Here is a 19,369-nt window from a genome sequence, read left to right as displayed (position 1 = left end):
TGATTTGTCTCGTCTTTCAGATAGAATAGAATAGAATAACTCTTTATTGTCATTGTTACAAAAACGATGAAAGGCAGTTTGGCATCTCTCCACGTGTTTGAAGTACACAATAGTGTGAGTATTTACACAATACCACAGATAAATTTACACTTACACAAGAAACATATGTACAAGTTATAGATACACTTGCATACATACAACTTTTGCACAAGTTTTGCAAACAACAAACAAACAAAGTTATTTGCATCCATTTACCTTTTACCTTGATTTTTTTAAATAACCATTTCAAACTATTTACAGAATAATCAGCTGTTCTTCAATAAGATGCCAAACAAATTATTTGTGCCACTCCAAAAATGTAATTTCTGTCCACTATAAAGGAGAACATCACAGCCTGATACCTGCAGGTCTGACAGCAGCAGGCTTATCACTCCTGTTTCTACCTGGAGACAGCAGTCGCCTCATTGTTCTGACCAGTGTTGGGGAAGTTACTTTAAATTAGTAACTTAGTTACATTACTAGTTACTTCTATCAAAAGTAACTCAGTTACTTCAAGTTACTCGTTACTTTCAAAGTAACTAGTTACTAGGGAAAGTAACTTTGGTTTTACTCAGAATTCTCTTGTTAATGTGTTGCTTCCGTAACTGGATACCGAGCAACACTGCCAGTCTTCTAGCTTGCTTACATGTTAGCACTATCCTGCCACATAAAAAAAGGATCCTGGTGTTATTTGTCTCTCAGAAACAGTTCATAACTTCAACTCATTCATGTCACCTAAAAGGTAAACCTGTTTCTCCATCACAGCTCTGATGATTCAGTAAGGACATCTCCTGGTTTCATCTTCATGTTTCCCTCTCACCACATATCCAAACCGACATCATGACCAGCAGCTTTACAGCTGTGGCTCCAGCAAACATCAGCTGATACTAGAAATTAATATTAAATAAATTCTAACAACAGCTGATCAAACGTGCTGCTGTTGTTTAGCGCGACATCCGCTGGTTTCCTCTTTATGGCGCAAAGTGGGCGATAAACAAACAAGAGAGAAAAGCCGATCAGCTGATCACTGATCAGTTTAATGATTGAAGTAGAAACAGGAGAGGGAGGGGAGAGGATGAGAGAAGAAGAGGCAGCTGTGCAGCAAAGACACAGAATAAATCCAGCTTTGTGTCTTTTTCCATCCTAGCTGAAGTCCGGGACAAACTGTTCCTTTTCACCTCAATACGAAATGCGTAATATTAACTCTGAATACCAGAGGATTCCGTTTTTTTACAGGATGGTTGGCAACTCTACTAAGTTCAACATCAGTAACATCATAACACCCACCCAGCTGTGCAGAAACTCCGTCATGCTAGCTAGGATGCAGTACGAAAAAGTCAGCACAACGAAAATAATGCGGATGATGTGTTGCTTTTTCTGCAAAACAAACAAACCAACCTCTCTGAGGTAATTACTCTAATAAACTGGTTTTCAAGAGTTTCAGATTATTCAATTAACTGGCCAAAATCTACAGTTCTCCCCATTAACTGCTCCTTCCATAATTCTTCCTCTGCCCCACTGCAATCCGGAAATATTAAATATTTAGGTATTAATGTTTCTCCTAAGCTTTCAGACCTAACTAAATTAAACCACATCCCACTTCTAAAGAAAGTAGAAGGCAATCTGACTAGATGGAAATCTTTACCCATATCACTCATGGGAAGGGTCGCCACTATAAAAATGATGATCTTGCCAAAAATAAATTATTTATTGATAGGTTTGTAGCTTGAACCCATCCGCTGGAACGTTGAAGACAATATAATTACACTGCAAAGCAAGACACAAGTAGGCAAAGTTCTTCATGTTACTCGTGCACGGGAGAAAACCGAAGAGGCGCGTTCCCTCGCCTGACCCCAGTTGCTCTCGTCCGTTCTCCCGTACCACTGCTCTTTTATTGAGGTTACATGAATATGCATAGGTTCATTAACATATGACGTCTACATACACACAAAGAGTACCTTTGCCTGTGTGTGTGTGTGTGTGTGTGTGTGTGTGTGTGTGTGTGTGTGTGTGTGTGAGGTCAAGATGTGACCCTGTGAAGACTCCCCAAAGCTGGTGCCAGGACGTCTGAACAAAAGGCTCTTATACTCAAACAGATATACGTGTGTTTGCTATACCATAAATCAATAAGGAGAAGATAAACTCTCCTAGGGAGTGTGATCCATGCCAGGACACTCTGAGTAGAGGAATGTATGCACCCCCCTCTACACAGAGTTAATAGGATGAGACATCCTTTCAATCTACAATTGATTATACACTTCTAAGCATATGTAGTTAAATATTTCTAAGCATAAATGACAATCAACAATACAAAATCTATCACTTATTTTTGATGATCCCTAACAAACCATCACAAGATTGGTTCAGATCTCTGGATTCATATATTTCCAAATTCCTTTGGAAAGATAAACCCCCGCGTATTAGCTTAAAAACGCTACAAAGAACCAAGGATAGAGGAGGATTAGATCTGCCTAATTTTCACCAATACTTCTTAGCCAACAGGCTTCAGTTCATCTCAGAATGGTTAAAACATACCTTCTTAGTTGAGCCCTGGCTAGATGTTGAACAGGCACTATGCAAGGATCTAGAGATTTCAGACCTACCATTTATGAATGCTTTAAAAGTATCAACATCAGCTTCTCTCTGACAGCATGGTGGGAGTTTCTAAAAATAACGGAGTCTTCATTAGTCTTCATTAATCCCATGCAAACGTACACCTATCTGGAATAACCCTGACATGTTACAAAACAATAATATGATTAATTTCCCAGAATGGAGTTGTAAAGGAATTAAATACTTACAACATATATTAGAGGGAACAGAATTTATTCCATTTGACAGACTAGTTGCACAATATGGGATCAACAAGACAAGATTTTTAGAATATCAACAAATTAAATCCATAGTAAAAAAGAAATGTAACCTCAGTCAAGTTGAATTACAAACACCACCAAGTGCGGCACATTTCCTTTTCTTTTTTTTTTTTTTTTGTGTCCCGTTTGGATCTTTAGCATCAGAACTGTTGTCTTAAGGCCAAGAAAGATGCCAAGCGGATTTATTTTACCAAGTGGATCATCATGGCCTTGCCATATTGGTCCATTTGTTTGACCTTTATTATAATTATGAATTTATTTTATTTTCAGTTGCTACAAACGGGACAGACATGACTGGGGGACAGGACAGGGAGAAAGAATGAAAGAAAGAGAGGGAGAGAAAGAAAACCAGAGGGGAGAAGAGACGGTGAGAAGGGGGGGAAGAAAGAAAGAAAAACAAACAAACAAAAAACAAACAAAACACCTGGGTCACCTGTATGGAGAAAAAAAACAGAAGAGAAAGCAAACAACAAAGAGCAACATAATAAAAAAAACAGCACCATCACAATAAACTAGCTAGCAGTAGATAACAGTAGATTCTAAATAATAAACGATATTGTGCAGCACGCAAGATAGACAGCGCACAATGTGCTTTGAGGCAGCAGCCAAGAAAGCTGTAGTCCGCGTCTGTGAATACCCGTGTGTACACCTGTGTGCACACCTGTGTGGATCAGCGCGCTTGTATTCCAAAGGTTTCTCCATGTAACGATCTGCTAGGGAGTGTGGGGGGGCCACAGCCCCGTCCTCCAGGGTATGAAGCAGGTATGGAGGAGATCAAAACTCCAGACATCCAGAGGCCCCAGAACACAAGAGACCAAGGAAGACCAACAGAGGGGCAGCCGCGCCACTGTCCCAGAAAGAGCTGAGGAGAGTCCCAGATGAGGGCTCACTCAGCAGCCGCGGAGCAGAAGCCAGGGGGAGTTGCAGTGACGCGCCCGTGAGCTCCGCCGGCAGCCAGCTGTGCCTGGCACATTTCCTTACTCTTAAATCCCTCAAATTATTATCTAAAATATACAGAACACTTTCTAAATTAGATGAATCAATATCCCTTCCTATTGCAAAGTGGGAAGCAGATCTATCAGTCAGCTTAGACCAAAACTTCTGGTCTCAGATTTGCTTAAAAACCTTTAAATTGATTAAAAATCCCAGTCTGCAATTAATACAATACAAAATACTACATAGAGTGCACTATACAGGTCATCGGATGTTCAAGATGGGCTTTACATCTTCCAACAACTGCTCACACTGTCAAGGCAATACACCAGACAATTGCATTCACGCTCTTTGGTTCTGTCCACCAGTGCAGAAGTTTTGGCGCGAGATATGTGAAGACTTATCGAAGTGTCTGAAATGTCACATTCCAACTTCTCCTTTAGTGTGTTTGTTGGGCAGCTTAGATAATGTCACTACAGAAAAGAATATCGCCCATATGGTTTTCACTGCCCTATGCATAGCCAAGAAAACAGTCCTCATGAACTGGAAAAATAAAAATAATCTTAATTCTAACCAATATAGAAATTATCTATTAGATTACATTAGTCTTGATACAGCCTCTGCCACCACATCAGATCAATTGCTCTGGGCTCCTTTGATCAGCTCCATCACCTAGTGGGGGTGGGGGGGGTCATAGTTTGGTCCCGCCTTCCCTGCTGTGATTGGTGTGGGGGTAGGGACAGGCTTAGGGCGTCGGGGGGTTCCCCGGAGGCATCTTCCTTGGGGGGCTCAACCCGGGGTAGCGGTCATGTCCGGTTAGGGGCTCTGTTGGCTCTCCGGTGACTGTTTCCTCGTGGCTGCGTGCAGCGGGGCTAGGGGAGGGTCTGTGCTGACGGACGTGGGTTACTGACCTGGTAGCCTGTCTGCCCCTGGGTGGGTCCGGGATGGGCGTGAGGTTCTGGGGGCGCTCCGTCTCTGGGCTGGGGCCCTGGCCGGGCCTCGGGGCCTTGGGTCCTGGTTGGTGTGTTGCCGGGGTTGTGGGCGGGTGGGTGCATGGGGCCCATCCCTGGCGCAGGGTGCCGCCGGTGCGTCGAGCCACCTGGGGGGCTCTTCAACTAGTGGGGAAGATTGTCACACGTTGCAGGAGCTTTCCTCTCCTCAGGAACTCTCTGCAGGAGGGGGAGATACAGGAGAGGTGGAGGAAGATCTCAGCCTGGGCGTCTATTGTCTCATGTAGTCTGGAAGATGAGTGGATGGTGGGGTGGGTGCAGTTTTCTCTGTGGTGGGGTTGGGTGGACTGTCCCGGGCTCTGTGGGGCCGGGGGGCGCTGCTGCGCTGGGCCCCGGTCTGGATGGGCCTGGGCCCCCTTTCCCTGGCGGGTCGCGGAGTATGGGGGTGCCTACTGGGGTCAGCGGGGGAGCTGGCCCCAGGGAGGGGTTACCTGCCCCTCCCTTCCTTCCCTCCCCATCTAAAGCTGCCTCCCTCTCCCCGCTCCACCACAACCACCCACACATGCAGGGCCTTGGAGTAGGGGTATGTCACCAGGGTGCAGAGGAGGCTACCCCCCCCCCCCCGTCCCCCCCCCCCCCCCCCCGTCCCCTTCTGGCTGCCTCTGCCTCAATTTTATCCCACAACTTAGACATTCACATTATTCACACTCTCATTACACATACATATAGGATCTTGGGGGTGGGCACGATACACGGAGTCCAAATTACCATCAGGGTGTACACCTCACCCCTGGCGTCGTTGCCCACCTCTCAATGTTAAATACATGTAGACATTGAGGGCTAGCAGGAGGGACCATGCGCTTACCTGCTGCTCTCTGGCAGGTAGCTCCATGCCCTCCTGGGTTTTAATTGCACCTTAGAACACACATGCATCAACACTACAATGAGCGGGTGGAGGGAGGTTTGGAGTCTTCTCTCACCCCCATTCTCTGCGGCCTGCTGGAGCGGGGGGGCTAGGAGGAGTTGGCCGTCCGACTGCGGTCTGGAGTGTGGGGCCTCCCTGCTGCTGCGGAGTCGGGGCGGTCTGCTTCTCCCCAACGCAGGGAAAAGGGTAACACCACCTGGGTCTGGGTGCAGTTCCCCCCTCCAGGGGCAAGGGCACCTAGACCCGGTTTGTAGAGTACGCTTGGGGAGTGTGATCGTGTGTACAGCGTCTCTTTATGTCTGTCTCCACGTTGGTTGAGTGTGGAGTAAGTGCATATGAGAGCATGAGGGTGGGAATGGATGGTTGTGTCTGTGTGTGCCTGTATGTCTGTGTCTATATGTCAGGTTGGGTATCAGACGCCACCTCTCTGGGGACATCTCAGGCCCTCCAAGGTTTGGAGGCCTATCTCCCCCTACCACCACTTCCCCTGCCAGTGGCGGATTCCCTCAGGTGTCGGTGCGTTGGTGGTTCTTTGTGTCTGGGGATGGGCGTCCGGGTACACACCGGCTCACTCCTTGGCGGCCGCTTATCGGGGCCTGGAGCCTGGGGCTCGCTCGGGCCACTTCGGAGGTGGGGTGCCCCCGGCCTCTCGGCCTGGGGCTCGGTCACTCAGGCACGGCTGGCTGCCGGCGGAGCTCACGGGCGCGTCACTGCAACCCCCCCGGCTTCTGCTCCGCGGCTGCTGAGTGAGCCCTCATCTGGGACTCTCCTCAGCTCTTTCTGGGACAGTGGCGCGGCTGCCCCTCTGTTGGTCTTCCTTGGTCTCTTGTGTTCTGGGGGCCTCTGGATGTCTGGAGTTTTGATCTCCTCCATACCTGCTTCATGCCCTGGAGGACGGGGCTGTGGCCCCCCCACACTCCCTAGCAGATCGTTACATGGAGAAACCTTTGGAATACAAGCATGCTGATCCACACAGGTATGCACACACGGGTATTCACAGACGCGGACTACAGCTTTCTTGGCTGCTGCCTCAAAGCACATTGTGCGCTGTCTATCTTGCGTGCTGCACAATATCGTTTATTATTTAGAATCTACTGATATCTACTGCTAGCTAGTTTATTGTGATGGTGCTGTTTTTTTTATTATGTTGCTCTTTGTTGTTTGCTTTCTCTTCTGTTTTTTTTCTCCATACAGGTGACCCAGGTGTTTTGTTTTTTGTTTGTTTGTTTGTTTTTTTCTTTCTTCCCCCTCTTCTCACCGTCTCTTCTCCCCTTTGGTTTTCTTTCTCTCCCTCTCTTTCTTTCATTCTTTCTCCCTGTCCTGTCCCCCAGTCATGTCTGTCCCGTTTGTAGCAACTGAAAATAAAATAAATTCATAATTATAATAAAGGTCAATCAAATGGACCAATATGGCAAGGCCATGATGATCCACTTGGTAAAATAAATCCGCTTGGCATCTTTCTTGGCCTTAAGACAACAGTTCTGATGCTAAAGATCCAAACGGCACACAAAAGAAAAAAAAAAGAAAAAAAAAAAAGAAAAACGGATGGCTGACCTCCAGTGGAGGATTATACATGGAGCAATAGCCACGAACAGACACAGAGCCCACCTGGACCCAAGCACTGGGGAGGGTTGTCCTTTTTGTTCAGAAAGGGAGACGCTGGAGCATTTAGTGGTCTGTAGTCAGGTTTCAGAGCTCATCACAGCACAGAAACAGCTTTAGTGAAGGTTACAAATGATCTTCTTATGGCCTCTGACAGTGGACTCATCTCTGTGCTTGTCCTGCTAGACCTCAGTGCAGCGTTCGATACTGTCGACCATAATATCCTATTAGAGCGATTAGAACATGCTGTAGGTATTACAGGTACTGCACTGCAGTGGTTTGTATCATATCTATCTAACAGACTCCAGTTTGTGCATGTAAATGGAGAGTCCTCTTCACACACTGAGGTTAATTATGGAGTTCCACAGGGTTCAGTGCTACAGTGCTAGGACCAATTCTGTTCACATTATAGTCCATCCGGGTTTTTTTTTGTTTTTTTTTTGCTTTTTCCTTGATGAATATTTTTTCATATTTCTCTATATGATGTATTTGACTTGTATTTTGTGTGTTCTAAAAACTCAATAAACATTGTTGCAAAAAAAAAGAATAGAATAGAATAGAAAGCATTTTACAGCCCTTTAAAAAACAGTGAATCTCTGTTTTACAATCTGCTGCTCATCAAATCTTCTTTAAGCCACAAACAGAGTCAGGAGTACCTGAGAGATGACCTCATCAGACAGATGAGTTCTGGAGCAAACTCAGCAGCAGCTCCATGCTGTCTGCACAAGTTCAGCTGTAAAAAAGAAACCCCACCCACAGACTTCATGTAAGCTCCACCCTGACCCTAATTCTGGGAAAACAACCTCACACAGTAGCTCAGGCACAGATGTTTCCTCTATTATCTCAACCATCATAGTGGGAATGTGAAGATCAGACCTCTACAGGATACTGGGAGAAACACACACACTCGTCGTCTGTATTCATATCTTGTGAGGACATGTTGTTGACATAATGCTTTCCCTGACCTTTACCCTGCACCTACACCAATAACCGATTGTAACTTTAACACTAAAACCACATTTTGAGTCTCAAAGGTGCCTTGGTCCCCACAAACACATGAATACACACTCACAGAGTGTGTGTGTGTGTGTGTGTGTGTGTGTGTGTGTGTGTGTGTGTGTGTGTGTGTGTGTGTGTGTGTGTGTGTGTGTTGGATACTGGCAGCGCTGATGGGAGGAAGCTGGAAAGTCACGAAAACAACATGTGTAGAGAATTCCAGCACATTAAAAAACCCTGCAGACTGAAGGAGTCTAACTCGAGGTGGTGGGAGGGGTCAGATATCTGGGTACATGTGCCGTGTATAGGACGCAGGCGAGGAGTGCAGCTCGGGCTCAGGTCTGTGTGCTAAAGAAAGCTTTACCCCGAGCTTACATTTCTGATCTGAGTGAGTTTTCACCACACGCGAGCTCGCAGGTTCAATCTGTCCTGAGTTAAACTCATCATCATGCTGAATAAGCCAGAACAATCCTCTAGTTTTCGATTGTGTTCAGGAAACGTGTCAGAGTTTCTTTGAGTCTGGTTGTTTGTTCAGAAGCGTCTTTAGTGTTATTTTTAGAGTTTCACTTTGGCACGTTTGAGGTTTTCAGGTTACACTCTTCAGATTAGATCAGTGAATGTCATTTTTTCTATTTTCTCTCCATTGGAGACGTTTCTCTGTCGGCTCTGATTTCCTCAGGAAGCCACGCCTGACCATTAGAGCAGCAGCAGCAGCAGCTCAGAGACTTCAGCAAAGACCTGCAGCAGCAACCAGTAAGTGAAGCTTCTCCTTCAACGCTTCAGCATTGATCAGAGTCCAAACTGGTTTTGATTTGACTGGAAACATTGAGGTTAAAGTGTATGACAGTGCATGAAAGTGTATGGTGGTGTAGTCCTGGCTGCTATCGGGGGTTCGGTGAAGCAGATCCGTGGATGTGTGTTTGGCTGTAGCAATAACACGGTCATTTCTGACACTTGGGTTTTAAACCTCTTTTTAGGATAAACAAACTGTGATGCAGAGCGATACAAACTCCTGTATTCAGGTTAGAAAAGCACTAATGAAATGTCAAAAACAAACAGCTCTGTGAGGACTCTGATTGGTCAGTGAGGGGTTAACAGCTCTGTGAGGACTGATTGTTTCCAGCTGTGATCAGGCTCTGGGCGGCGGCTCCTCCCACCAGCACACTGTTACACAATGCCTCAGTCATGTCATCATGTTGAACACCTTCAGATTTCCAGTGAAATGGCTTTAAAGTCATAAGTGAAGAAATCAGACTCACAATTTACCCAGAATGCACTTTGTGAAGTCTCCTGTAGTGAATGGTCAAACATCAGATTACCAGTGCTGGTTTCTGCTTGTCAAACAGCTGCATACAGATGTTGTCTTCTGACTGAGACTCATCAGAGCTTCAGTATTAAAGTGGTTGTGCTGGTGGAAAGTCAGGTGACTATGATGGCGTCGGGGGCACCATTGACTCGGACCAAGAACACGCCTCCTATGACCCACAGTGGCTCTGACCGTCCGCCAGCTCGTGTCAGAGCGGTTTCAAACCTGCTGCCAGGCTGAGAGACGGCGGTCAGTCAGTGAAAACATCACAGTGAAAGAGGAAGTGGAACAGGAAGTGACAGGGAGGGGTGGTCGTGTCATACAGGAGCAAAACAGACAGAAGAGGATTTGTGTGAGGCACTCGAAGGCAGCAGGTAAGAGGACAGAGAGAGAGAGAGAGAGAGTGTGTGTGTGTGTGTGTGTGTGTGTGTGTGTGTGTGTGTGTGTGTGTGTGTGTGTGTGGAGTGCACTGCGTGGACGTGGAGAACACGGTCACCGTCGGTGTTTCTGTGTTCGTTCTGACTGATGAAGGAGATGAAATAACGTCTCTATGAGTGCGTGTTATTGAACATGCATTATAATGAGTTTGCAGAGCTGTTGTTGTGTTTGCCCTCTCAGTCTCTTCAAAACTGATTTTTAATGTCGCTGTTTTCACCCGGGTCAATAAACATCAAAGTTACGGGAAAGTCGTCTGTTGCTGAAAATGACCTGATATCACTGAGACGTGTTTGACGTGTGTGTGTAACGTTCAGGCTGCAAAGTTGTTTGCATCGGGTTAAATTCCTGCGTCAGTGTGTGTGGAGCTGCCCGTCGCTCCTGCAGGAACGTGGACGCCATCCTTACTTTGGTGCTTTTAAAGTCCAGAGTCTCTGTTGTTATCCCGGGACTCCTGCTCTGCAGACGCACCTGTACACACAATGGACAGCCCTCAGCCCAGGCTGTGGTCACCGAAGTAACCATGTAATGGATTTACTGTCAGGTCACATGTGAGTCATTGGTGTCCTGCGCTCTTCTTGGCTTGAGGGCTCTGATGCTGATTTCATTGTGACGCCTCAGGCTCATGGCACCTCTGTGACTCCCAGATATCAGCTTTTCTTGTAGTCACACGATCACTCGTCTTCATGGTTAGCTAGACACAGGCTCACGTTACCTGCCCGTCCTCCCCTCAGTAAGGCAGGAAAAAGAGGAGGCGGCGATGAGGCTGAGAGGACCTGCGGGTGTAATAAACATTTAAATATTTCCATCATGTGAGCAGCAGCTGAGAGCTCAGGAAGTGTGTGTGTGGTAGCGAACAGGAAATAACAAAGTGAGAAACATAATAACAGCTCAGGCGTGACCCGATCACGTGATGCTGACTGAGCCAATCTGAAGCTGAGGACAGGGCTGGACTGCGTCTCTGGAACCGTCCCCTGCATGATGATGCTAGCTCACCAACAACCCAGAGTCCAGGATCCAGGACAGGGAGTAAACTGAAAGGACTTCCTCTGACTCTGTTTTCTGCTCCCCTGCACAGGTTCATCATGGGTCTCCCAACTCACCGTCAGTGCAGCATCGAGATCCAGAACAAGACCACGACGTTCACCCTGTGCAACCCACGGTGAGTCCTGCAACTCCACGTCCACAGAGAGCTGTCCCCGCGTCAGCTGCATGACAGTTATTGAAAAATCACTTGGATGTTTCTGTGAGGTTAAATCCAGATATATGTAATTATTGTTGTTTTCATTCATGAACGTTCACAAAAGCAGAAAAAGTAAAAGCACAGTTGTTGATTGATTAAATTACAGTTAATCAATCACACGTGAGTGTGCTGCAAGGATTTTAAAGCATTGTGAAGTTTGACGAGATCCCTCGACCCCACGAACGAGCCTTTCAGACTCATGCTGGGACATGAGGGGTCAAGGAAGGACAGTAGGAAGGAAAACTTCCTGTTAAAAGGGAGTTTTTCCTTCCCACTGTCACCAAAGTGCTGCTCATAGGGGGTCATATGATTGTTGGGTTTTTCTCTGCATCTACTGTACAATATAAAGCACCTTGAGGCGACTGTTGTTGTGATTTGCGCTGTATAAATCAAACTGTGTAAATTGGGAGTGTCTGAGCAGAGTCAAACAGGATGTGACACGAGTCAGATCAGATCTCTGACAGGAAGCTGCCATCTTTCTGTTGAGCTACGTTCCTTCCTGCTTCACCAAACCTCAGACTTCCTTTAGACCAAACCAATCCAACCAAGGTGCCATTATTTCTATTTCGTATCACTTTATAACTTCTTCATCTCAAAGAAAAATATCTCCTACACCATATATAAGGATGCATTGTCTATGAAAGACACAAATATGGTTCTTTTCATGTACTGGCACAGCTACATTTGTCTGAAAGCTTACTTTATGGCTCTTGTATAGTTATCTGTGGTACTATATAAGATGAGCGCTAAATTCACCCACGACATGGTTAAGTTGGTGCACTGCCCAAATGTCTGGCTCCTGAGAATGAACCACCATCCTTTTAACTTAACGAGTGAACTGTCTGCTTGTTTCTCCTTAAAACAAACGTCGGTTTGACTCGACACCACCAACACAACCAGCTTCAGCGGCAAAATAACTGAACGAACGTTACTCCATCCAGATGTTTGACTGTAAAAGTGGCACACAGTGGCATGGTCCTCCTGTCCTGTTTGCTGGTTCTGTTTGTGGATGTATTATCCATAAAATCGTGATCTGTCTGCAGGGTTAAAGTCAGTCTTCTAAAGTAAAGGCCTTAAAAGTAAGTGGAACCTGAGCCGCATTAAGTACTGACATTGCTAATGTCACGTCACTTTGCCGACATTTGACCAAAAGTAACTTTTTCCACGTTCTTCAAAATTTGCATTGCTACTTAAATAAGTGAGAATAAATATGTCACAATAGATACATGAGAACAAAGCCCAGCACTTGCTTGTCTTCCCCCAATTTGTTTTTAAATTAGCTGTGTCCCAAAACGTCGGCTGCATCCTCCGGAGGCCGCATTTGAAGGCCAATTACGTCACAGCCAGGCGACGAAGGCTGTCCCAGTTCGTCGACTCCTTCAAATGCGGCCGACAAATGCGTCCTTCATTTCCCCGAATTTGAAGGATGGGTCGGGTGTGTCCTTCGTGCCCAGAATTCATAGTGCGGGGCCAGCCAAATTTCAGCTGCCAACAATGGCGGCCGCTGCTAAGTTTTAAAATTACTCTTATTAATCTTTCTGGGTCACAAAATAAACTTTTAACATATTTTAAGGCGAGAAAGCAGCTGTGTAAATTACAAATATCTGCTCGGTTTATCAAGACATCGCATATTTGCAAAAGTGTGCCGACGTTTTCGGAGACGTCTGTTACCCACCCGCTCGATAGCAAGCCGGGGGGTTCAATGGTCACTCCAGCCGGCGAGAGCAGTGGACTCCCGGCTTCATCGTTTTCAGACCCCCGCTTTCTCGCTACTCAGGTTAAACATGATATAAGTCACTCGGAGAACTTAAAAATGTAATTGTTTGCCTTTTTTCTGTGTTTTATTTGTTCCGGAGTAAATCGGTTTGGCTGAGATCAAAGTTATTAGATTATTAGATTAAATAAACTTTAATAATCCATCGGGTGGGTTCCTCCGGGATTCTCACACAGCTGAATAAACGTCAAACAGAAAACTGATTAAACAGAAGTGTGAGACGGTCGAGAGTTTACTCCAGTGTCCTGTTATATTTTAGATAGCAAGGAGCAGACGGCCGAGTTTATTAAACTCCACCGAGACAGCGGTGACGCTGATCTGAAGGCTAGAACGTCCCATTTCACAGCCTCGCACTTCCGGCCTTCTCGGTCTTTGAAGGACCCGGCCCACGTAGACCGCGAAGGCCGGGTCCTCCAAAGGATGCAGCCGACGTTTTGGGACACAGCTAGCATTCACCAACACACTTCCGCATCTGGTCCGTTAAGTTATTGTGTTCCCAGAAACGCTTCTGTTTTCTGAATTGATTTTTTTTCCTTTTGTTTTGGCTTTTAGCTTTTCCTGCACCACCCCTTCTCCCCACCGCTCCACCACCCATTTCCCATTTTGGGTCAGATACGTTAAATAATGTCTGAGAATGGCTAATTAAAATATAGAAAACAGTTCCATACTCTTTCCCAAACCAGCAGAGGGATGCAATCTGTCCAGCATGCCCTAGTCTGTGGAGGAGACTCTTTGAGGCTCCGTTCGATCACTACCTCCAGGTCATGATCATCAGCGAGGACAGGAACGCAGAACAAGCCACAAATCACAGGCTTCTTGCTCAGCTCTGTCCTCACCACAACGGACGGATCACTGCAGCCTGTACAGCCTGCCTTACTTCCTAACTTCCTTCCTAACTTCCTTCTGTCTTAAACCCATCTCCAATCTAAAGTGGATGACCGCCTGGTCCTCCACACTGCAAACCAGCTGATGAAGCTGGATGCTGTTGTTCATGCGACAGATCTCCACTCAAGCTCGTTAACAGTAAACTCCTGATAAAGTTTCTTTAATTAATCCGTCACCATGTTTGATGTTGTGTACAGGATTCAGACCTCGGCCTGAAAAGTCCTCCTGCTCTGTTTGAGCCTTTTAGATTTGAGTCTTTGCAGCGTTTGGCCCTTAGAATCAATCCTCCCCTCAGGTGTGTACACAACATGAAGACATTGTTGCCTCGGTTCAACTCCACCATCGGACCAGAGTCTTTCTGTACCCGGGTCTGTGTGGGTTCTCTCCAGGTACTCTGGCTCCCTCCCACAGTCCAGACACCTGCAGTCAGTGGGGTTAGGTGAACTGGTAACTCTAAATCATCCACAGGTGTGAATGTGAGTGTGTTAGAGCTGTGGCAGACTGGCGACCTGTCCAGGTGTGCCCCACCTCTTGCCCTATGATAGCTCAGATAGGCTCCCGCCCCTCCGCAACCCTGATAAGGTTAAGTTGGCCACTGATGGATGGTCTCTGAGCGTGACGGTGCTTGTGGGTGCAGGTCTCTGCCGGTTGTTCAGGTGTGTTGCAGGTGTGAGGTGTGTGTAACGGCAGTGATGTCTTCCTGTTTCTCCAGCATGCACATTGTGAGCGGCTCCTGCAGCTCGCCCCTGCCTCCCACGCTCAGCCCCTACGAGAACGGCAACGCCCTCTTCATCAAGAAGCCTCACACGGCGTGTGGCTCTGTGACCGTCTTCACCTACGACCTCCAGCACGTGTCCACCCTGCAGTTCAACGGCAGGGTCGCAGTGATGTTCTCGGTGCCGTACGACTTCAACTTCTACTCCAACTGGTACGCGGTGGGAGTCTTCGACATGGACAAAGCCTGCGACCAGCACCTTTACGACGAGATGTACAACAAGTCGGAGCAAAAGTTTGTCAGGGGCAAAGCCAAGGGGCCGAGTCTGACCTACAGGGGGGCCTACATCACTGTTAGGGCCACCATGTCCGACACCTACCAGCCCATCCTCAAGGTCGCCATCTGCAATAACTGAGGCCCACAGCCGCACCTGCAGTGTGCACCATTAATCCCACTTAACCCAGTAACACTGGGTTCACACTGCAGGAGACCTGCAGCTGATTGATCAATCAATTAATCAGTCATCAGTCAGTTCGATTCTCTCCTCATTTTATATCCACAAACACAGATTAAATCTCAACATTTATTTGAAATTTGGATTTCTTTCCCTGCCCCTCCTTCCTGATGACATCCAAAAAATGGTGAGCTGTGATTGGTCAGCAGTGTGTCTGTGATGTTGTCTGAACCCGATGTTAAACTTTTTTTCCTTCTCTTTATGTTTGACACAAACTTAACTTTTACTTTTGATGATGTCACTCAGAAATCGTCATGGCGACTGCATTACTGTGGTCCAGTGAGATGAAACCACAGAGCTGTGCAGCTGTGAACATGTGGATGAGATAATAAAGGCTGAGTGAGCCCTAAATGTCTGAGCTGTTTTCTTACGATAACCAATCACAAAGCAGTCTAAGGAGCTTGGGAAGAAAAGCGTCGGGACTTCTTTAAGTTTCTTGAAGACGTTTGGTCCGAGAAGCTTCTTCAGTTTTCAGAGCAACTAGTGCAGAGTCCAAGGTTTTAAGCCCTGTGAGAGTTTTTCTAAAGGGGTCGCTGACCCACTGTTGATCCTCCGCCCAATCACATGAGCCAAGGTGTGAAAACAGGTGTCACTATCAGCCAATGTTGTGAAACCTAGTCCCATCCTGTCATGTGACTTACTGAGGTAAGTCACATGACAGGGTGTGAGTGGGCGTTAAGGCGTCTGGGAAGGATCCCATCCTCTCTGTGAGAGGATACAGAGCTGCTCTGCTAACAGCACTGCCATACACCTCGTGGAGGGCTATGGAGCGTGATCCCTGAAGATGGAGCACGTCCTCTGTTGAGGGACCAGATCTGCCCCACCCTGGCCCTGGATCAGGGAGGGGCAGAGGATTATCTGGATTATAGATGAATATTATTTGCTATTGATATCTATTGACAGTGTATTGATTTGTCCAGGAGCTGCCCTCTGATCCCATATTTATCATCATCAGCATCATGTGATTTTCTGAAGGTCAGTAAACGCCACACAGCAGATCCTCCAGTTTTCACTGCATTTAATTTAAAAAAGATCTTTGTTTACATAAATATATAAATACATAAATACTCTGAATAAATAAATAAATAAATAGAGAGGGGAACATCAGAGACAGTCTTCAGATATTGTGTCAGTGTTGCGTTGCTGTTGCGTTGCTGCAGAGCGCCTCCTGCTGGCAGCAGCAGGAACTCTGATGGAGGCCACGAGCAGCTCCAGCTGTTCCAGGCGCAGTTTGGTTTCCTTCCTGAGCAGCTGCCATGACGCAGTACTGCAGCCCTGTACACACAGTACTACACTTATTACCACTGTCACTACACACAATAATACAACGAGTACTACAGTACTTGTACTTACAGAGCAAGACAGAGTACTGTTGGCCAGAGTCCTGTAGTAGCTCCTCAGTCTGCTGTTGGCTGGACTGTTGGTCGAAACCTGGAGACAAAGAACAGTTCAGACTGAGGCTCGGAAAGGAGGTGAAGTGTTGGTGTGGGAGGAGGTGAAAGGAGGTGAAGCACTGATGAAGAGGAGGCTCTGGGAGGAGGTGAAGGAGAGTGGGTGTGGGTGCATGTTTGCTCCTGTGAGTAGGCTGAAAGCAGTGAAGTGGGCGTGTCCACTCACACACGCGCTCAGTTCCATGATCTGTCTGTGGATGACCGTCAGGAAGCCCTCCGTCTTGTCGGCGCCCCAGGGAGCGGCTGACAGGTTGTCATGGCGATACAGACAGAAAATAAGCTGCAGACTGTCTCTGATGAAAACCAGCTTTGAGTCCACCTGAAGAGAGAGAGAGAGAGGTGAGCTGCAGGCGTCTGATTGACAAACAGATGTGATGTCATCGATGTGGTCATGTGACCTACCTCAGAGTTTTTTATTTGCTTGTAGAGATGTTTTGGGAATCGAACCGGATGAACTGAAGAGTGCTGTTCAGTCAGCTGATCGCCCTGAAACAGAGAGACAGCGCTTCATTTCACCACATCGCTCTGAGCTGTTGCCAATCGTGACGTGTTGTTGACGTCCCCACATTCAGTCTACACACTAAACATGTGACCTGTGATGTTTACAAATGTCCTACAGGCTCTGAATGCATCGTTTTAGCTGTCAGTAAACTTTGTGTTGAATATTCATCACATCTGCAGACGAAGGTCTTATTTCAGTCAGGTTTCAGAGCCCATCACAGGACAGAAACACAACATCTCTAAAGTTAGAAATATCCTGTCTCAGAGTGATGCAGAAAAACGAGTTCATGCATTTATTACTTCCAGGCTGGACGACTGTAATTCATTATTATCAGGAAGTCCTAAAAACTCCCTCACTCACCCCAACCAATCACAGCAGATGGCCCCGCCCCTCCCTGAGCCTGGTTCTGCCGGAGGTTTCTTCCTGTTAAAAGGGAGTTTTTCCTTCCCACTGTCGCCAAAGTGCTGCTCATAGGGGGTCATATGCTTGTTGGGTTTTTCTCTGTATGTATTATTGTAGGGTCGACCTTACAATGTAATGCACCTTGAAGTGCCTCTTGTTGTGATTTGTAGCTGTATTAATAAAATTGAATTGTATGTAAACGTGTCACATCATGAAGAATCACTGAGAGTCTCTAACTTAAGTTCAAAAACCCTGAAAATCCTCTTATACAGAATCTCTTTATGTATTCACACAATATGTTTATGCAGTCCTGGAATATCATTAAAGTCCTGGAAACATGTTTGAAAAAACCAAGCAGTGTTTTTAATGTCCTGGAATGTTTTAAAGACCAATTTAAGGACCTGTACTCACCATGCGAGTGAGGAAGCCCCGGGCTTCTTCCATCGGTGCTTTGTAGTGTGTGAGCCAATCACAGCAGAGGGCAGAGGTCAGGGTGCCACAGAGAATGAAGAGCAGACCGGTCCAGGTGACCATGATGAAGATGATGAAGATGCTGTGCGGTGCTGAGAGTGCGTGTCCATGCTGCCAGCAGAGATCAGGCTTTTATTTTACAAACAGGAAACAGAAAACATAACAAAAATTCCGTGTTTCAGTTTTCAGACAGAAGCTGTGAAAGTATGGGCTCATAATGTGGTCATAAATAGTTTGTACTTGTAAATCAGTTTTGTATGTGTAAAAAGAATTTGTGTGTGGACTTAGCCAAAAAATACGTGTGAAACTCTGCACTCAAGTTTCAAGTAACAAGTATAAATTTTGACCCTGTTTTTCTTCCTTTCATCGGGTTGGCCAATGTCATGTCAATCACAAATTTAACTATCCAATCAGAGAACAGATGGGTTTGGCTGTCGGAGGGGCGCTTTTTTGAACTGCAGGTCCTTGAAGGGTAATACAGTTTGAAGCTGGAGGACCTCTATATAAATATAAATAGCAGCTAGGTCCCCTAACTTTCAGTAGCTGTTGAAAGGATAAAGTTGTGCTATATCAGTGGTTAGAAACACCATTATTACTTTAGGATTAATTTAACACAAAGTCAGGGCTGACCTGGGACCATTGCTGTGAGTCACAGTGCGCAGCATAAAAGTCCTTTCACATCGGACGCAGGATGTGCTGCTAATGCTAACTGCTAACTAAAAGCAAAGGATCCAGAATTTGCTGCTGGCTGCTGAGCTCTGTGTGCAGCAGCTCTACCTGTACTAGATGCACCTGCTCCTTGTCGTTTCTATCTCTGACTTTATGTCCTCTACAAGAGTTTCTGGTTTTTTTTGCTGGTTCTTCAAATGTTCAATAAAAACATGTATGCTAATTCATAATGAAGAAATCTTTGTAACCATCCCCACTAGTAAAGACTGTCATTTCCACAATACTGCCCCGCCCTAGGTCCGCAGCGCTGTTGAAAAGGCTTTGGAGGTCCCTGTATTAAGCATGTAAACCTGTGACACATAAATCACCAAACTCAGACGACCACAGACTGTTTTCCTTCGTGATGAAGGAAGACGCTGGGCTGGCATGTATAAGGGCATTTATTCTCTTCTAGGACCTGAAGCTCCATAAAGCACACCTCCAATAGCCAAACCCACCTGTTCTTTGATTGGATAGTTAAATTTGTGATTGACATGACATTGGCCAATGAGATGAAATGAAGAAAAACAGGGTCAATATTCGTACTTGTAACTTGAAACTTGAGTGCAGAGTTTCACACGTATTTTTTGACTAAATCCCCACACAAATCTTTTTACACACACAAATTCGATTTACAAGTACAAA

General features: G+C 46.2%; 1 protein-coding gene and 1 pseudogene across 6 annotated transcripts; one reads left to right on the top strand and one right to left on the bottom strand.

The window, feature by feature from the left end:
* The first annotated feature begins 8,455 nt into the window (after positions 1 to 8,455).
* On the top strand, positions 8,456 to 15,541 carry LOC113020104 (DELTA-sagatoxin-Srs1a-like). Of its 5 annotated transcripts, none has more exons than XM_080299991.1 (4): positions 8,456 to 8,657; positions 8,998 to 9,071; positions 11,138 to 11,221; positions 14,674 to 15,541. In XM_080299991.1, the coding sequence occupies exons 3-4, from the start codon at positions 11,145 to 11,147 to the stop codon at positions 15,089 to 15,091; spliced, it is 495 nt and encodes a 164-aa protein (XP_080156117.1). In that variant the 5' UTR covers positions 8,456 to 8,657; positions 8,998 to 9,071; positions 11,138 to 11,144; the 3' UTR covers positions 15,092 to 15,541. The 5 variants fall into 5 exon arrangements, with proteins under 5 accessions (XP_080156117.1, XP_080156119.1, XP_080156118.1 ...); XM_080299993.1 differs by having other exon boundaries at positions 8,496 to 8,706; positions 8,968 to 9,071; XM_080299992.1 differs by having other exon boundaries at positions 8,548 to 8,706.
* A 652-nt stretch (positions 15,542 to 16,193) lies between these two features.
* Positions 16,194 to 18,124, bottom strand: LOC113021331 (interferon a3-like; annotated as a pseudogene). The gene is made up of 4 exons (XR_013908749.1): positions 17,957 to 18,124; positions 17,044 to 17,127; positions 16,544 to 16,960; positions 16,194 to 16,465 (listed from the first exon to the last, which is right to left on the bottom strand). The product of XR_013908749.1 is annotated as an interferon a3-like (transcript).
* Positions 18,125 to 19,369: the final 1,245 nt, after the last annotated feature.

This window comes from Astatotilapia calliptera, chromosome 4, assembly GCF_964374335.1.
Source record: "Astatotilapia calliptera chromosome 4, fAstCal68.1, whole genome shotgun sequence".
In the NCBI taxonomy this organism is placed as follows: domain Eukaryota; kingdom Metazoa; phylum Chordata; class Actinopteri; order Cichliformes; family Cichlidae; genus Astatotilapia; species Astatotilapia calliptera.
The sequence above is the reverse complement of the archived record's forward strand: the minus strand, read 5'-3'. Positions and strand labels throughout refer to the sequence as shown.

What these genes read in the sequence shown, in the direction of transcription:
- LOC113020104 (XM_080299991.1), top strand. Translation starts at nt 11,145, where the DNA reads ATGGGTCTCCCAACTCACCGTCAGTGCAGCATCGAGATCCAGAACAAG. An exon ending in TTCACCCTGTGCAACCCACG is followed by an intron (nt 11,222 to 14,673) that starts GTGAGTCCTGCA and finishes CTGTTTCTCCAG; the next exon opens with CATGCACATTGTGAGCGGCT.